Source organism: Bos taurus, chromosome 14 (assembly GCF_002263795.3).
Source record: "Bos taurus isolate L1 Dominette 01449 registration number 42190680 breed Hereford chromosome 14, ARS-UCD2.0, whole genome shotgun sequence".
Taxonomy (NCBI): Eukaryota; Metazoa; Chordata; class Mammalia; order Artiodactyla; family Bovidae; genus Bos; species Bos taurus.
In genome coordinates, this window is record NC_037341.1 from 41941441 (window position 1) to 41958292 (window position 16852).

Below are 16852 nucleotides of genomic sequence, written 5' to 3' on the forward strand. Positions count from 1 at the left end.
GAAAACAGACAAAACATGAAAATGATATTGCACTAAGTTGTTAAATCCTAACCGTGAATTTTATTAAACTTTACCCGTCAGAAGCAAGATGAAATACACAACAGTAAAAAGCTTGTAGTATGCCTGACTCAAGAAGAAAATTCAATGTGGTTAACCATCTTTAACATCTTGTCTTCTCATTACAAGAAAAAGGTGAATTATATCAGTTAATTTTGTAACCATTTTAATATCAAGATTTAAATTTTCACGTTATTTCTCCCTCTAAAATTAGTTGATTTTGGAACATGGCGATCCATGCAAAGTTCCTCAGGTGAGAGAAAGAATTACAAACATACAGCATACCTATGACCTTTAACCCTTCCTGTTCCAAGAGGTGATATTGCTAGTTTGCTCTGCAGTCTTTTCAGTTAAGCCCTGACTTGAAACTTATACTCAACATAAGGCATTACTAAGCAATTGCATTTGTAAGCAACATGAAGTGAACTTCCTATTCCTGATAAGATAGTACAGTAATACTTCTGTATTTGTAGGGGGATTGGTTCTGGGACGTGGGTGGATACCAAAATCCAAGGACAGATGCTCAAGTTCCTTATATAAAATAGCAATTAATTTGCATATAACCAGGCACATCCTCCTGTAGACTTTAAATCGTCTCCAGATTACTTATAATACCTAATACAGTGTAAATGCTGTGTAAGTAGTTGTAAACACAATGTAGATGTTGCATAAATAGTTGTAAATGTGGCTCAAGTTTTGCTTTTTGGAAGTTTATGGAATTTTTTTTGAATATTTTTGATCCACAGTTGGTTGAATAAGAGAATGCAGAACCAATGGATATGACGGGCTGACCGTACTTTTTTTTTATGTCATCCTCCTCATTTTTTTGTTTTTTAAGTATAGAATAATTGCTTTACAGTGTTGTATCAGTTTCTGCCAAACAATGTGAATCAGTCATAATTTTATATATATATATATATATATATATATATATATATATATCCCCTCCCTCAGAAGCCTCCCTATCCCTTCCCATCCCACCCTTCTAAGTCATCACAGAGTGCCAGACTTGGGCTCCCTGTGTTGTATCGAAGCTTTCCACTAATTACCAGTTTTACACATGATAGTGTGTATATATATATATCAATGCTACTTTCTCAATTAGTCCTTCCCTCTCCTTCTCCCGCTGACTGTACTTTAAATCATTATAAATAAGGATTAAGAGCTGAAATATAAGCGCTTCATGAATCTTAAACTTTGCCTTGAAGGATGTATAGATAGAACACACAAACACACACACAAGTCGCTCAGTCGTGTCCGACTCTTTGCGACCCCATGGATTGTAGTCCACCAGGCTCCTTGGTCCATAGGATTTTCCAGGCATGAATACTGGAGTGGGTTGCCGTTTCCTTCTCCAGTAGATAGAACAGGAGAGATCAAATGTGTAGAAAACAGAAGAAATTCTATATAAGAAATTAACATGAGTAAGGGGACAAGATTGGAAATAAACTTGACAAAAACACCACCAGAAGGAGGCTGGCTTGCATGAAATAAATAACCATTACAATAAATGAAGTAGTACAACTTATTAAGGTCCAACATGAATTTTCATCACTGTCTGTAGGGCTCAAGGACAGTCCTGCCATTTTACCTTCCGTGGGCAACTACTAGTATTAATTTTTTTTTAAACAATTCTTTTTCTATCATAAAAGTGCTAAATTTTTTTTAATATATAAGAAATATTTTGACTTTATACGGCAGCTGGTAAAATTCTTAAAGAGAGAGTAAAGTAATAATAGTAATAATAAAAACTCATTGAAGCTTTTTAGTACTAAGCAGCCTTCCCAGATGGCTCAGTGGTAAAGAATCCACCTGCAATGCAGGGGGTACAGGTTTGATCCCTGGGTCAGGAAGACCCCTTAGAGGAGGAAATGGCAACCCACTCTAGTGTTCTTGACAGGATCATCCCATGGATAGAGGAGCCTGGCAGGCAACAGTGCATGGGGTTGCAAAGAGCTGGACATGACTGAGCTTGCATGCATGCATGCTATATGCATTATATCATTTAACACTTAACCTTTTCAGCATCCTATAATGTAGATACTATATTTTTCTCCACTTTGCAGGTGAAGAAATTGTTGTCTTAGTCCCAAGATAATGTCTTCCAAATTTTGTTTTATTGGTTATATTTCATAACTGCTAGTAGAGAAGTAGAAAAAATTAGCCCTGTACTTATCAAAATTATTCAGGCAAAAAAACTGAAAATTGTTGGACATAAATACACTGAAAGTTTATATAAAAATATATTTGTTAAATATTTGATTAATTTTTATAGGTTCTGAGTTCTTACAAATGTGTACATAAATGGATTGAAATTAAGATATTTTAGAAATAAAAATTTACCGTCCTCATCCAACTTATCACCCTAGCCTCCTTGAAAGTTACTATGGCAATGTGAAGTGAAAGCTGCTCAGTTGTGTCTGATCTTTGCGACTCAATGAATTATGCAGTCCATGGAATTCTCTGGGCCAGAATACTGGAGTGGGTAGCCTATCCCTTCTCTAGTGGATCTTCCCAGCCCAGGAATTGAACCGGGGTCCCCTGAATTGAAGGCAGATTCTTTACCAACTGAACTATGAGGGAAGCCCATGGCAATATTATTTATTATTTTCTTTCATTTATTTGTTTTCCTTTTTTGTTGCCCTTTTTTATTTTTAGTCCCCTTTTATAAATGATTTCTTTGCCCTAGCCAAAAGAGGAATAGGTATGTTACAAGTTGAAATTTTCCTCTTCTAGAATTGAGTAAATGCATTTTAGTTTTCTTATAAGCACTTAGATTTCTCTGCTAATGCTTATGATCATCAGAGAATAATAGTATCCTATCACAGGAGGAGTTTATATTCTGGTTCAAAGTAAATAGTCCTCAGCTTACCTTGCTGGTGCAGTTCAGCAGTGTTAATGTGCCCTGTGAAACTGTTGATAGGTGAAGCTTGAAATCATCACTGATATTCATTTTAAGGAATTGCCTCAACTTTCGAGAAGCACGATTCAAAAATGAAGCTTCCTATTATAGAAAAAACATCAGAAGGGCTGTGGTTCAAATAAAATATTAAGAAGTAATAAGCTTTTCTAAAGAGCCTAAAGCCAGAACTGTATTGCTAAATAATGCCCCACCTCCACCCCACTTTTCTTCTATTCCAGTTAATCACATGACTGATGAGCAACTAAACTGAAACTGTTTAGCTTCCAGGTGACAGCCTAAAGTGCCTAGAACTCAGTTTAATGATTATGTGACTTTTTAAATTCTCTTTTCTTTGTTATGTATGATCTTATCACTTATAAGTGAGCACATAACAAGTTTATTCAGTTTTAAACAAGATAACTAAAGGAGAGTGCTTCTGAAAGCAGCAATAAGAAAAGGTATGTGTGATTTTTATTATTATTATCTTTGCCCCTTTGGAGATATGGATGAATAACTGGCAATAATAAAGGGCCTATTTTCCTAAAACAAGTGTTTCAGATGCTTAATGTAAGGAGTTTTTTTTAGGAATTTATGGATACACTCAAATGCCATAAGGTTAACTCAGTTATTGTGAGTTTCAAAAAGACTTGAATAGCACGCTAGTTTCTGAAGAAAGAGATGACACAAACTTTTATTCAAAATTCTGTATATTGTAACATTATACCAAATAGAGGAGGTAATGATTTGAAGATAAGAAAATATTGAAAGAAAAAATTTTTAAATGTGTACAACTAAATTATGCCCATTAATTATGTGTGTGTGTGTATGCAAGCAATCATTCTGACAAGCATTTCCCTGAATAAATGTTTCAGAACTGAGATGTGTATGTTTGAATTCAGCAGTTCTACTGTTTTCAAGGTGAAAATGAAATGCTAAAATTGAAAGGAATATTTATCAAATAAGCATAGGGCAATTTGTAAAATAAAAGTATAAAAGACCACAGTATAACAATATATCAATGGCAATTGTCAGGTTAGAACCAAAAGACTATGTCAATAATCAATATAATAAACAGATACAAGAAATATAAACTATGATATCAAGCTCAAATGACATAAACTCCAAATAATTATCATTACCTTATTATCATCACATGAATGTTTTTTAAAAAAGTTAGGTTCGTTATTCAGGCAATTGCTATCAAAGTTTATCATGTTGTCCTGTAATAAATAATATAAAATAATATGGTTAAACTGGGGACCTTTCTAGTATGTTGTAATTATAAAAATAACAATGTTATAATATTTGGTATTTATATGTGCATTTTTAGGAAAACATCCTAGCTCAGCTGACTAGGCAGGAAGAATAGTTTTCTATAATTGAAGAATAAACAAATATATACACAAACCCTTAAAAAGAGCTTCCCTAGACTCCATAGTTTAACTCAAGAAATGAGAGAAACTGGTTCTTGGGAGGGGGTAATGAAAGTATGTATTTTAGTAGTTCTACTATATAGGAGTTGTATATGGGAGAAGGGAATGGCAACCCACTCCAGTATTCTTGCCTGGAGGATTCCATGGACAGGGGAGCCTGGCGGGCTGCAGTCCATGGGGTCGAAAGGAGTCTTTCACTATATAGGAAACACTATAAATTTTGAAATCACTAAGTTGAGATTCATTTAAGCAGTTATTTGGTCCAGTTTCCTGACACAAACAGCAACAAAGGGAATTAAGAATGATTTACTTGAGAGAGTAAAGTTGAAATTCATTCTACAGCATTTTAAACAAACCACTTGGGGATGTTTGAGGTAGAATTTTGCTGTGAAAAAGTGAGATTGAATGTGTGTATTGTCATGTAGGATTGGGAAGGCAGACTGGCACATTCTCATTTTTCTTATCTAAGAATTTCTTATCTTTTGAAGGTGGGGATTACCTGAATCCAGAATATAGTTGACATATTAGAATTTCCTAAGGATTCAGATTCTTTATGCACAGGATTGGACTAGCTCTGTCCAGCAAACTAGCAATTCCATGATAATCAAAGCTTCTATCAAGGAATCTTAGCCTATGTGTTGTCATCAAAGAAACAGACAAAAAGTGGGGTAATGGCAGGATTTAATCATGGGCTTCTAATCTTCATCTGCCTCTCAGAAAAATATGCATTAGTCTTCTCACCTGTGAAAAGCATAAATAGTCTCTGGCTTTATCCTGAATTTAAATGTATTTATTATCTGTTTTACCTGCAAGAATTATACAGCCTGAACATGTAATCATTCATTTAACCCTTCAGCACTTCCTACAGGTCAGTGTGCAAGGCTCTCTGTCAAGCTTAATGGGAAAACAAAGTTCCATTTTCTTGTGCCATTTGATATAAACGGCAGATGCTGCATCCTTTGACACTTGTACATCATTTCTTATGTTTGTAAAAGTATGCTTATATAAACAAGATTTGTTAGCACCAACCATCCTAGTCATACTGAAAATATCTCAAGTGCAAATAGATACATTTTTCTATAACTATGCTCATGTCACTGCAGATGGTGATTGCAGCCATGAAATTAAAAGATGCTTACTCCTTGGAAGGAAGGTTATGTCCAACCTAGATAGCATATTCAAAAGCAGAGACATTACTATGCCAACAAAGGTCTGTCTAGTCAAGGCTATGGTTTTTCCTGTGGTCATGTATGGATGTGAGAGTTGGACTGTGAAGAAGACTGAGCACCGAAGAATTGATGCTTTTGAACTGTGGTGTTGGAAAAGACTCTTGAGAGTCCCTTGGTCTAAAAGGAGATCCAACCAGTCCATTCTGAAGGAGATCAGCCCGGGTGTTCTTTGGAAGGAATGATGGTAAAGCTGAAACTCCACTTTGGCCACCTCATGTGAAGAGTTGACTCATTGGAAAAGACTCTGATGCTGGGAGGGATTGGGGGCAGGAGGAGAAGGGGACGACAGAGGATGAGATGGCTGGATGGCATCACTGACTCGATGGACGTGCGTCTGAGTGAACCCCGGGAGTTGGTAATGGACAGGGAGGCCTGGCGTGCTGCGATTCATGGGGTCGCAAAGAGTCAGACACAACTGAGCAACTGAACTGAACTGATGCTCATGTTGCCACTATATTAATACACATTCCTGAAAAGATAGTGGAGAATTAATGTTCTCTAACGTTCTCTCACTTTCTTATTGACTTATATTTAACCTCAAGAAGGACAATAAATCATTCATACATTTCTCTCTGATAAGACATGCATTTTGTTTTTGCCATGTTATTGTTGTTGTTTAATTGCTAAGTCACCTCCAACTCTTTCACGACCCCATGGACTGTAGCCTGCCAGGGCCCTCTATCCATAGGATTTCCCAGGAAAGAATACTGGAGTGGGTTGCCATCTCCTTCTCCAGGGGATCTTCTGACCTAGGGATTGAATCTACATCTCCTGCATTGGCATGCAGATTCTTTACCACTGAACCACCTGGGAAAGCCTTGTTTTTGCCATGCAGTGCCTCAAAAAAAAAAAAAAAAAGGATTAAAAAATATGAAACCAATCTGTGTGACATTTTTCAATTTACCAAAAATTATAATATGGAATAGTACCTATTTCTTGGAGCATTTTAATAAATTGCGTGAGACATGAATATTTGAAAAGCCATATTGGTTAAGCCACTGCTCCAGGTATTAAACAAGACTCATTTTTGGCAGATACAGAAAGGTAATGTTGTACCAGGTGATTTGTTTGCCAAATGTGTGCTTCAGTAGATAAAACTGTTACTTAAAAGGTTGACATAAAAGGCTGACTCCTATAGAAGTTGCAATTATAACTGAACAGTTAACTTTAGTTTGCATTTTATGAATAAATTTAACATAAACATAAGTGAGTAACAACTACAGTTGCTTTCTGCAATTGTTTTCATTTAACCCGTATGAAAAAGATGGTTCAGACTAAGATTTATAGAATCATGGAGTTGGAAAGAAGCTTATACATCCATCTTTTGATTTAGAAAATAGCAGAATTACTTTATCAGTAGTAGTTTATTAAAGGGATCTTGACATATTTGAATAGTCATATTTATTATGAAAATGAAAGGTAAGAGACAATCCAGGATCACCTGGACTCTGAACTCAGTATTCTCCAGTAAAAACATTATGTTATCTACGTTGTTTCCTAAAATACCTAATGTCCTTTCCATTTGTAGAATTACATCTTCTTTCATTGCAGCATAGTTTTCTTCTATCTTGGAAAATTTTCTATTGCATTCATAGCAGTCCCTTCTTCAAAAACACTAACTTCTTACAAAATTGATTTCTATTTCACTTTTTCTTTTATATATTTTCCTTGATTTTTTTCCCCAAGATTCACTTTTGTGTGGTTTTTGCCAACATACCTTTGATGTGCCTGTTCTAATTGGACACTCATGGTCACATGTGCTCTAAGTGAACTACTGTCCATTTACAGCTTATAAATGATTCTCATCAGCAGCTACATAACTGATGGCTCCCTCCTTTCTATTCTTCTATTTTGTAGATATGGGATTAAGGATTGGGGTTTTGACATAGAAAAGAAAGATTTAGTCTTATGGCTTACTACTCTTTGAAAATGAACTTGGTGTCCCTACAGAAATATTCTTCCATTTCTGATTATCACTATTACAACCCACTCATGGTCCAAAATCTTATGACATAAAAAGATTCATTTGGAGGACCCTTTGAAAAGTTAAACTTCTTTTAAATGAAATTTGTAATCTGTATGAAATTTGAAAAGGTCTATATTGTTCTTGGAATCCTATTTCAAATGTTACAGGTTTTACCATTAGTCAGGTAGTTTATCAGATTATAGTAAGAATTGGTAGTTAATTCCTGGCTTAAATGAAAAATCATTCATTTATTCTTCAATCAACTACTTGTTGAACATCTACCATGTACCTTATAGTAACTGGGTATAGAACTATGATCAAGATTACAGATGGTTCCTTCTTTTAAGAAATTTACCTTCTGGTGTTAAAGACAGACATCAATCCAATAACCACAATCAAATCTCAAGTTGATAATTGTTGTAAATAAAAAGTATAAGCTACCATGAAAGCCTATAAAGAATTTTATTTAGGAACTTCAGTGAAGACTTCCCTAAGAAAGGAACACATCACCTGAGATCTGAAGCATGAGTAAACTAGAGAAAAAGAAAATAGAGGAGGTGAAAAGATATAGAAAACAGCATTTATGGCTTCAGGTAAATGAGATGGAACAATGGCAAATATGCTGCTGGATGAAAGAGTAGGAAAGCTAGTATATAGCTGAGAAAGCAAGAGAAATCACTGGTTCCATATGAAACAAAATCTAGAGGATACCAGGTTATGCAGGGACTTAAGAACATGTTAAGGAGCCTTGCCTTGATCCTCAAATTAATAATTAATGGATAAATACTTTTTTGAAGGATCATGTTAATACCCGCATGATAAATGGTTTGGAAGTGTTCAAGAAGGTAATAGGAGGCTATTATAGTCAGTGCTTGAAATAATAGTTTATTGGATTCGGTGGTAGGAAAGAATGTAGTGATAGTTAAATTGACTCGAGAAATATATATAAAGAAAATTAAAACATGATTTGAGAATTAAAGTTAATGGAGACTGACAGACCAGGGATGATTCCTTGGTCTCTGGTGTGTGCAACAGAATATACTGTATTGTCATTCACTGAGATAGGTAGATAGTAGAAGAGATGGTGTGAGTAAAATGTTTGCTTTTAAATAGATCAAGTTGACATTCAGAGATCCAAGAGCATACACAGAGAAGCCAAAAAGTTGGAAAAATAGGGGAATAGATAGTTTTAAGAAGGTGGTGATCCATAATGTACAATGCCAACCAAGAGGTCAAGTACATGGTCTTGTGGAAAATCTATGCCCATAAAAAAAGCAAAACGAAATTAGAAAAACAAAACCTAGCCTGCTGTGGTTTTTATGAGTCTAACCTATCTGGGGTAAGAGAAATACTCAATATCAGTCCTTGCTCCATATCCTTTCTCACATAAGTTGGTAGGCACTAAGAAGCACTAGTAGAGTTTACAGTTCAGGAGCACAGACACATCAAAAGACTGAGACTTAATTGACGGACTATAAAATGCTTCCCTTCCCATCTCCCCACTTTAAAGCTGGCTTGAAACTAAACATTAAAAAAATGAAGATCCTGGCATCTGGTCCCATCCTTCATGGCAAATAGATGGGAAAAATTTGGAAACTGGCAGACTATTTTCTTGGGCTCCAAAATCACTAGACATGGTCACTGCAGCCATGAAATTAAAAGATACTTGCTTCTTGAAGAAAAGCTATGACAAACCTAGACAACATATTAAAAAGCAGATATCACCTTGCTGACAAAGGTCCATATATGGTTTTTCCAGTAGTCCTGTATGGATGTGAGAATTGGACCATAAAGAAGGCTGAGCACTGAAGAACTGACGTTTTTGAACTGTGGTTCTAGAGAAGACTTGAGAGTCCCTTGAACCACAAGTAGATCAAATCCTAAAGGAAATCAACCCCTGAATATTAATTGGAAAGACTGATGCTGAGGCTGAAGCTCCAATACTTTGGGCACCTAATACAAAGAGCCGACTCATTGGAAAAGACCCTGATGTTGGGAAAGATTGAGGGCAATATGAGAAGGGGCCAGCCCAGGATGAGATGGTTGGATGGCATAGTTGACTGAATGGACATGAGTTTGAGCAAACTCCGGGAAAAAGTAAAGAACAGGGGAGCCTGGTGTGCTGCAGTCCATGGGGTCACAAAGAGTTGGACACAGCTGAGTGACAGAACAGCAATAACAAAGCAGTTCAGCCATCAATAACCTTACAAAACTAAAGCACCAGGCCCCGATGGGTTTGCTGATTATTTCTATCAAACATTTAAGGAGGAAATCATAGCTATTTTCTATATCTTTCAGAAGACAGAAGCAGAGTGAATACTTCTTATTTTGTTCTATGAGACCAGGCTTGCCCTAATACCAAAATCAAATGAAGATAAGACAAGAATAGAAAATCACACATCAATATATCTTATGAAAATAGACGCAAAAATCCTCAACAAAATATAGGAAATTAAATCTGACAATGTATACAATAATTATACACCATAACCAAGTGATATTTACCCATACATGCAAGACAGGTTCAACAGTCAAAAAATCAATGAATGTAATCCATCCCTTTAACAGGGTAAAAAAGAAAAATGATCAAATTATAAATAGCAGGAAAAAACAATTGAAAAACTCAACACCCATTCATTTATAAAAACCTCAGTAAGCAAGGACTAGGGGGAAGCTTCCTTAACTTGATAAAAAAGCATCTACAAAATCCTATTGCTATTTAAAAAAAAATCCTATTGCTAATATATACTTAATGGTGAGAAACTCAGAACTTTCCTATAACTAGAAACAAGGAAAAGATGTCCCTCTCATCATTGCTGATCAATACTATATCAAAAATCTTAGATGATTTGATAAGGAACAAAAATGAAATAAATGATTTACAAAGTAGGAAGGATGAAATATAACTGTCCTTTTTACTATATGACATCTTAATTTACTTAGACAATCCTAAGGAATCAACAGGAAAAAAAACAAAAACAACAACCCTCCTGGAACTAATAAATGATTATGTGAAGTTGCAGTATACAAAGTAAGACAAAAGCTAATAGTTTTCCTCCATACCAGCAATGAACAAAAGTAATTTGAAGTTAAAAACACAACAGTGTTTACAGTACTTAGGTATAAATCTAATGAAATATATACAAGATCTTTATGAAGAAAACTACACAACTCTGGTGAAAGATCAAAGGAGACTTAAATAAATGGAAAAATCATCCATGTTCATGGATTGGAAGACAACCTTGTCAAGATGTTTGTTATCCCAGCTTGACCTATGGATTTATCATAAACTCAATCTCAGCAAGTTATTATGTGAATATCAACAAACTGATTCTAAAACTTATATGGAGGGGCAAACGATCTAGAATAGCCAACTCGATTTGGAAAGAGAAGATTAAGTCATAGAACTGACTCAAAAACTATAGCAAAAACCTGACTGAAAAACTATAGCAATCAGGATTGTGTGACAGTGGCAAAAGAATAGACAAATAGATCTATTTGCAACACAACAGAGAGCCCAAAATAAACCCACAAACTCAGTCAACTGATCTTTGGTAAAGGAGTAAAGAAAATACAGTGGAACAAAGTCCCTTCAAGGGTGCTGGGACTGGATATCCACATGCAAAACAATTTAAACAGACCTTATACTCTTCACAGAATAACTCAAAATGGATCACAGTCCCAAGTCTAAAATACATAACAATAAATTCTAGAAGATAACATAGGGGAAATCTAGGTGATCTTGGGTAAAGCTTTGACTTTTTATATAAAATTCCAAAGGCATGATTCTTGAAGGATATAACTGATAATCTATACTTCACTAAATTTAAAACTTCAAAACACAAACACATACATATATATATATATATACATATGTATATTTCCCCTGATTGTAATAATTATAGTAGCACTATTCCTATCCACATATATGGATAGGTGTGTGATAAAGTATATATTATATATATGTAGTATATAATATATAAAAAATAATATACATGATAGCATCACTATCCATATCCATACCATAATATACTTTTTATATAGTACAAACACATGCACACACAAACACTTGTCTTTGAAAACAAAATTGGGGAAATAAACATTTTATAGGGACTTGTTTACAGAGACAAGTGGGGTACCAACAGAAAATTAACATGCTGTCATTTAATGGCTGCATCTGTGATTAGTCTTGCATGCACAGTATCTGATTTCTTAAGAATTTAAATGTTTTAAAATATCATTTAATATCAGCATTCCAGCCAGAGGTTATTTTAGCCAGACAAGGTGAATACCAAGATAGGAGTGTAACATTCTCTTGCCACTTAGGAGCCCATAAGGTGGCCCAGTATACACTGAAACCATAGATTCCTGCCTTAGCTCTATTAAACCACAGACATTTTAAAAACTGAGTCATAACTGACATATAACATTAGGTTTAAGCATTCAATAATTAGATATTTGTGTATACTGCAAAACGATCACCACTATAAGTCTAGTTCAGTAAGTTTAACATCCATCACTGCTGCTGCTAAGTCTCTTCAGTCATGTCCGACTGTGCGACCCCATAGATGGCAGCCCACCAGGCTCCGCCGTCCCTGGGATTCTCCAGGCAAGAACACTGGAGTGGGTTGCCATTCCTTCTCCAATGCATGAAAGTGAAAAGTGAAAGTGAAGTCGCTCAGTTGTGTCCAAGTCTTTGCGACCCCATGGACTGCAGCCTACCAGGCTCCTCCATCCATGGGATTTTCCAGGCAAGAGTACTGGAGTGGGTTGCCATTGCTTTCTCTGAATATCCATCACTACATATAGTTAAAATGTTTTCTCCTATGATGAGAACTCTTGAGATTTACTCTGTTAGCAATTTTCAAAATATATATCAGTATTAATAACTATAGTCACTATGCTGTAGATTACATTCCCAAGATTGAAGTCTCAGTTTTATGGGATCATTCTGCTTTATACCAGAATGACAGCTTGTTTGCTTAGCTCCCCCTTGCATTCTTAAAAGTCTTCCAGTTTGGGCAATAAAGTTTTTTCTCACCCTACTTGTATTATGGTATTTTGATTTTGGTTGGCATGATATAGCTTTCCGATCTGTTGGCTTTTTAAATTATTTTGAACATAAAAATATTTTTATGTCATCTATATTGCTTACATGTCATTATTCAAACAATACTAAAATGTATAATGAAAAACTTTCCAATTTTTCTCCACTGCCCCCACTAGAATCACCTCCCCAAGATGATTCATATTAGCAGTTTGATAAGAATATTTTTTTAATTACTTTTAATTGGAAGATAACTGTTTTACAATATTATGCTGTTTTCTGCCATATATCAACATGAATAGGCAGCATGAATAGGTATATGTATGTCCCCTCACTCCTGAACCTCTCTCCCACCTCCTACCCCCTCCCACTCATCTAAGTTATCACAGGGCACTGGATTTGAGCCCCCTGTATCACACAGCCAGTTTCCACTGGCTATTGAATTTTACATATGGTAATATATATGTTTCAATGCTTCTTGCTCAAAAAAACTACGCATATGTATAATGCGCATTCAAAATTCACATGTATAAATGATATATAGGGTTTATGAAAGCATGTTCCTCTACCATTTAAAATATAGGATCATAAAATATATATTACTCTTCAATCTGTTCTGTATTATTTTCACTTTATATTATGGTCTTTATAATCATCATTCTAAGTTAAGTATATCTTTTTTAAATAACTGCATAATCTACATTAAGTGTATTCTGAGGTTTATTCAACACTTCTCTCATTGATGAAAAAAGTCAATATTTGTTCCAACAAACAATGCCACAATAGACATCTTTGTGTATTTGTATGTGTATATTGTAGTTATTTAGTTGCTAAGTTGTATCCAACTCTTTTGCAACCCCATGCACTGCAGCCTGCCAGGCTCCTCTGTCCATGGGATTTTCCAGGCAAGAATACTGGAGTGGGTTGCCATTTCCTTCTCCAGGGGATCTTCCCAACCCAGGGATTGAACCTGCATCTCCTGCGTTGGCAGGAAGATTCTTCACCACTAAGCCACTAGGGAAGCCCATATATATAGTACTCCTTTTATATTAATTTTTGCATTTTTATAGAATTAGTTTCCGTAATTGAAACTTGCTGAAGGGAATAGTATATCCATTTAGAAATCATTATGTTCAGTACAAATGATTCACACTTCCACCAGCAAATGTGTCCATTTTGTCACATCTTTGCCAGCACCAGATGTCATAAGCCTTTAACCAATCCTGATATGTGAAAATTTGTGCCTCATTATAGCTTAAATTTGCATCTCCATGACTACTAGAGGATGATCATCATTTTATGTTAATTGGCAATTTGCATCTCCTTTTCTATGAACAGCCTCTTCTTAGCCATTTTCTTAAGTTGTTTGTCTTTTAATGATCAGTTTCTACATTTTATATTAGGAATTTTTAAAAACTTTCTCTATGTTTTGTTTCCGGTGCATCTCTTATTAACATACTTTTTATATAATTAGTTTAAAGTTCAGAGATTAAAATAATACAGATATTTATTACTATTTTATGCTCCTTTTCACCTGTTTTGTAATTTTGGTATGTTGTTGCTTTAGTGTTTATTCTTTGTTCAGTTCAGTCACTCAGTCGTGTCCGACTCTTTGTGACCCCATGAATCACAGCACGCCAGGCCTCCCTGTCCATCACCAACTCCCTGAGTTCACTCAGACTCACGTCCATCGAGTCAGTGATGCCATCCAGCCATCTCATCATCTGTCGTCCCCTTCTCCTCCTGCCCCCAATCCCTCCCAGCATCAAAGTCTTTTCCAGTGATTCAACTCTTCGCACAAGGTGGCCAAAGCAATGGAGTTTCAGCCTTAGCATCAGTCCTTCCAAAGAAATCCCAGGGCTGATCTTCAGAATGGACTGGTTGGGTCCCCTTGCAGTCCAAGGGACTCTCAAGAGTCTTCTCCAACACCGCAGTTCAAAAGCATCAATTCTTTGGCGCTCAGCCTTCTTCACAGTCCAACTCTCACATCCATACATGACCACAACTAATTAAGCTCTGATATTCAAGAAAGGGAAGATACTTAATACAGTAATTTAACAGATAAAGTGTTTTGTACTAAGTTTTATGCTAAAATTCTAAGTTGAATATATAGTGCTACTAATTAACAACCAAAAGTTAATTAATCAAAGCTCTGAGGTTACCAAAATATAATTATGTTCATTCCAGTCCTTCCTAAGACCAAGAGTAGCCAAAGCAAAGCAATTCTAATGAAATTTATTGTCACTTTGCTTCTTATTTAACTTACATTCATGAAATAATGTTTCATATTGTATGTCTCCAGGAGGTTCTCTGGTGGCTCAGACAGTAGAGAATCTGCCTGCAATGCAGGACACTCAGGTTCAATCCCTTGGTCTGGAAGATCTCCTGAAGAAGGAAGTGGCAACCCACTCCAGTATTCTTTCCTGGGAAACCCCATGGACAGAGGAGCCTGGTGGGCTATAGTCCACGGGGTTGCAAGTATTTGGACACGACTGAGTGACTAGCATAGTACGTAAAAGCAGAAATACAGAGTTAAATGCTTTAACAATATTGACAGTCATTCTGTAGAGAGCAATCCAGGAATAAAAGCAAAAATCACCAGTTCAAAAACAATATTGAAAATGACTATATTATCAAATATGGAATGTCAAAATAATATCATAAAACTACCCTCAATATACTTTTCATGCAGAAAAGTTAGAAAAGAGTCAGTCATGACTGAGCACACACGCACGCATGCATGTACACACACACATATATATAATGAAATCACTTTGCTATACACCAGAAATTAATACAACACTGTAAATCAACTATACTTCAATAAAAAAAATTGAAAATCAGCCAGCAGAATTCATTAGAAACACAAGGAGGATATCACAAAAGGATAATGAATAAATCTTAGTTTCAAACCCATTCTTGTGTAAAATTGTCTATGCATTGTATGCCTTTTCTGGAAGTGAATATATATGTTCTATTTATGGGATGCCTTTCCAGTGTTAAAACACACCTTAGATACATAACTTGATGTTTTATTCAGTTATGTTAATCAAGTCGTGGCTTTGTAAGCTTGGGGATAAGAAACAGTGTTCCAGGAATGGTATGATTCAGCAGTTGGCAGATTTCAGTAAATATCATTGTTCATGTCAAATAGAAATACATAACAGTTACTGAAACCTGGCAGCATATTCGTCTATAGTTGGTGCAGTGCCATGGATCCAGAGGTTGTGCATATCCACTCTGGATATGTAGGAACTCTTATTATGAGAGATATATAAGAGTTTCATACAGGGCATCCATTCTCTGTGTCTTCTAAATAGACTGCAGTCCTACTTCAGTACCATGGAAAGAACACTGAAACTGAGATGTGGATAACTACATCTTAGTATTTCCACTATTGGCCTTAAATAATTTTCCAGCAGTAATAAACTTACAGAGATTATGTAAGCCAAATTTCTAACCTTATGAATTATAATAGAAAAGTGAGGCAAAACAGCAGTCAACGGTTTTGTCCAAGTCTCATAGTCAAAGTGGCAAAGCTGCGACTCCGACCCTAACATTTTCATTTCAGACCAGTGGCCCTATTAATACAGCACTGTGCTGACATAAGGTAGCTTCTCCTTGAATTTCCTCATCTGTAGTATGAGTTTGTTGAACTTGAGCAGTGGTTTTCACACACTCCATGTAATCCTAGGGTTCTACAGGATGACTTGAGGACTTGGAAATAAGCAGGAGATGATGCATAATATTAAATCAAGACTCAGGGCCTCATTGGAGTTTTTTGTAGGATTCATTTGTAAAAAAAAAAAAAGTTTCAGGACTACTCCTTTTGGAAATGTTCATCTAAGAACTCCATCCACTTAGTATTTACTACTTTTTGTTTACTTGTTTCCAGTGCAAGAGCTACAGTTAACTAGTCTTTAAGTTTTCCGTTGTATCTTCATGTAATCAAAATTTACTGATTGAAGAATGACAATTATACTTATCACATATTACCAAAATTTCAGAGAACATCAGTCATATGTAAACTCTGAATTCAGAAATAACTCATCTTTCTGAATGCTTATTTTATGAGCCATATGAGTTACCTTTCTAAATCCCAGACCTAATTCTACTGTTGTGCATGCTAAGTTGCTTCAGTCATGTCCAACTATTTGCAACCTAAGGACTGTAGCCCGCCAGACTCCTCTGTCCATGGGGATTCTCCAGGAAAGAATA

The 16852-nt window shown here is 35.6% G+C and overlaps 1 protein-coding gene across 2 annotated transcripts in view; it reads right to left on the minus strand.

The window, feature by feature from the left end:
• The window catches only part of IL7 (interleukin 7), a 60452-nt gene that overhangs the window by 5097 nt on the left and 38503 nt on the right, over positions 1 to 16852 (minus strand). Inside the window, 2 exon segments of one of the 2 annotated variants that reach the window (NM_173924.2) lie at positions 2930 to 3061; positions 4099 to 4179. In NM_173924.2, coding sequence (NP_776349.1) covers positions 2930 to 3061; positions 4099 to 4179 — 213 coding nt within the window. 2 annotated transcript variants of the gene reach the window in all.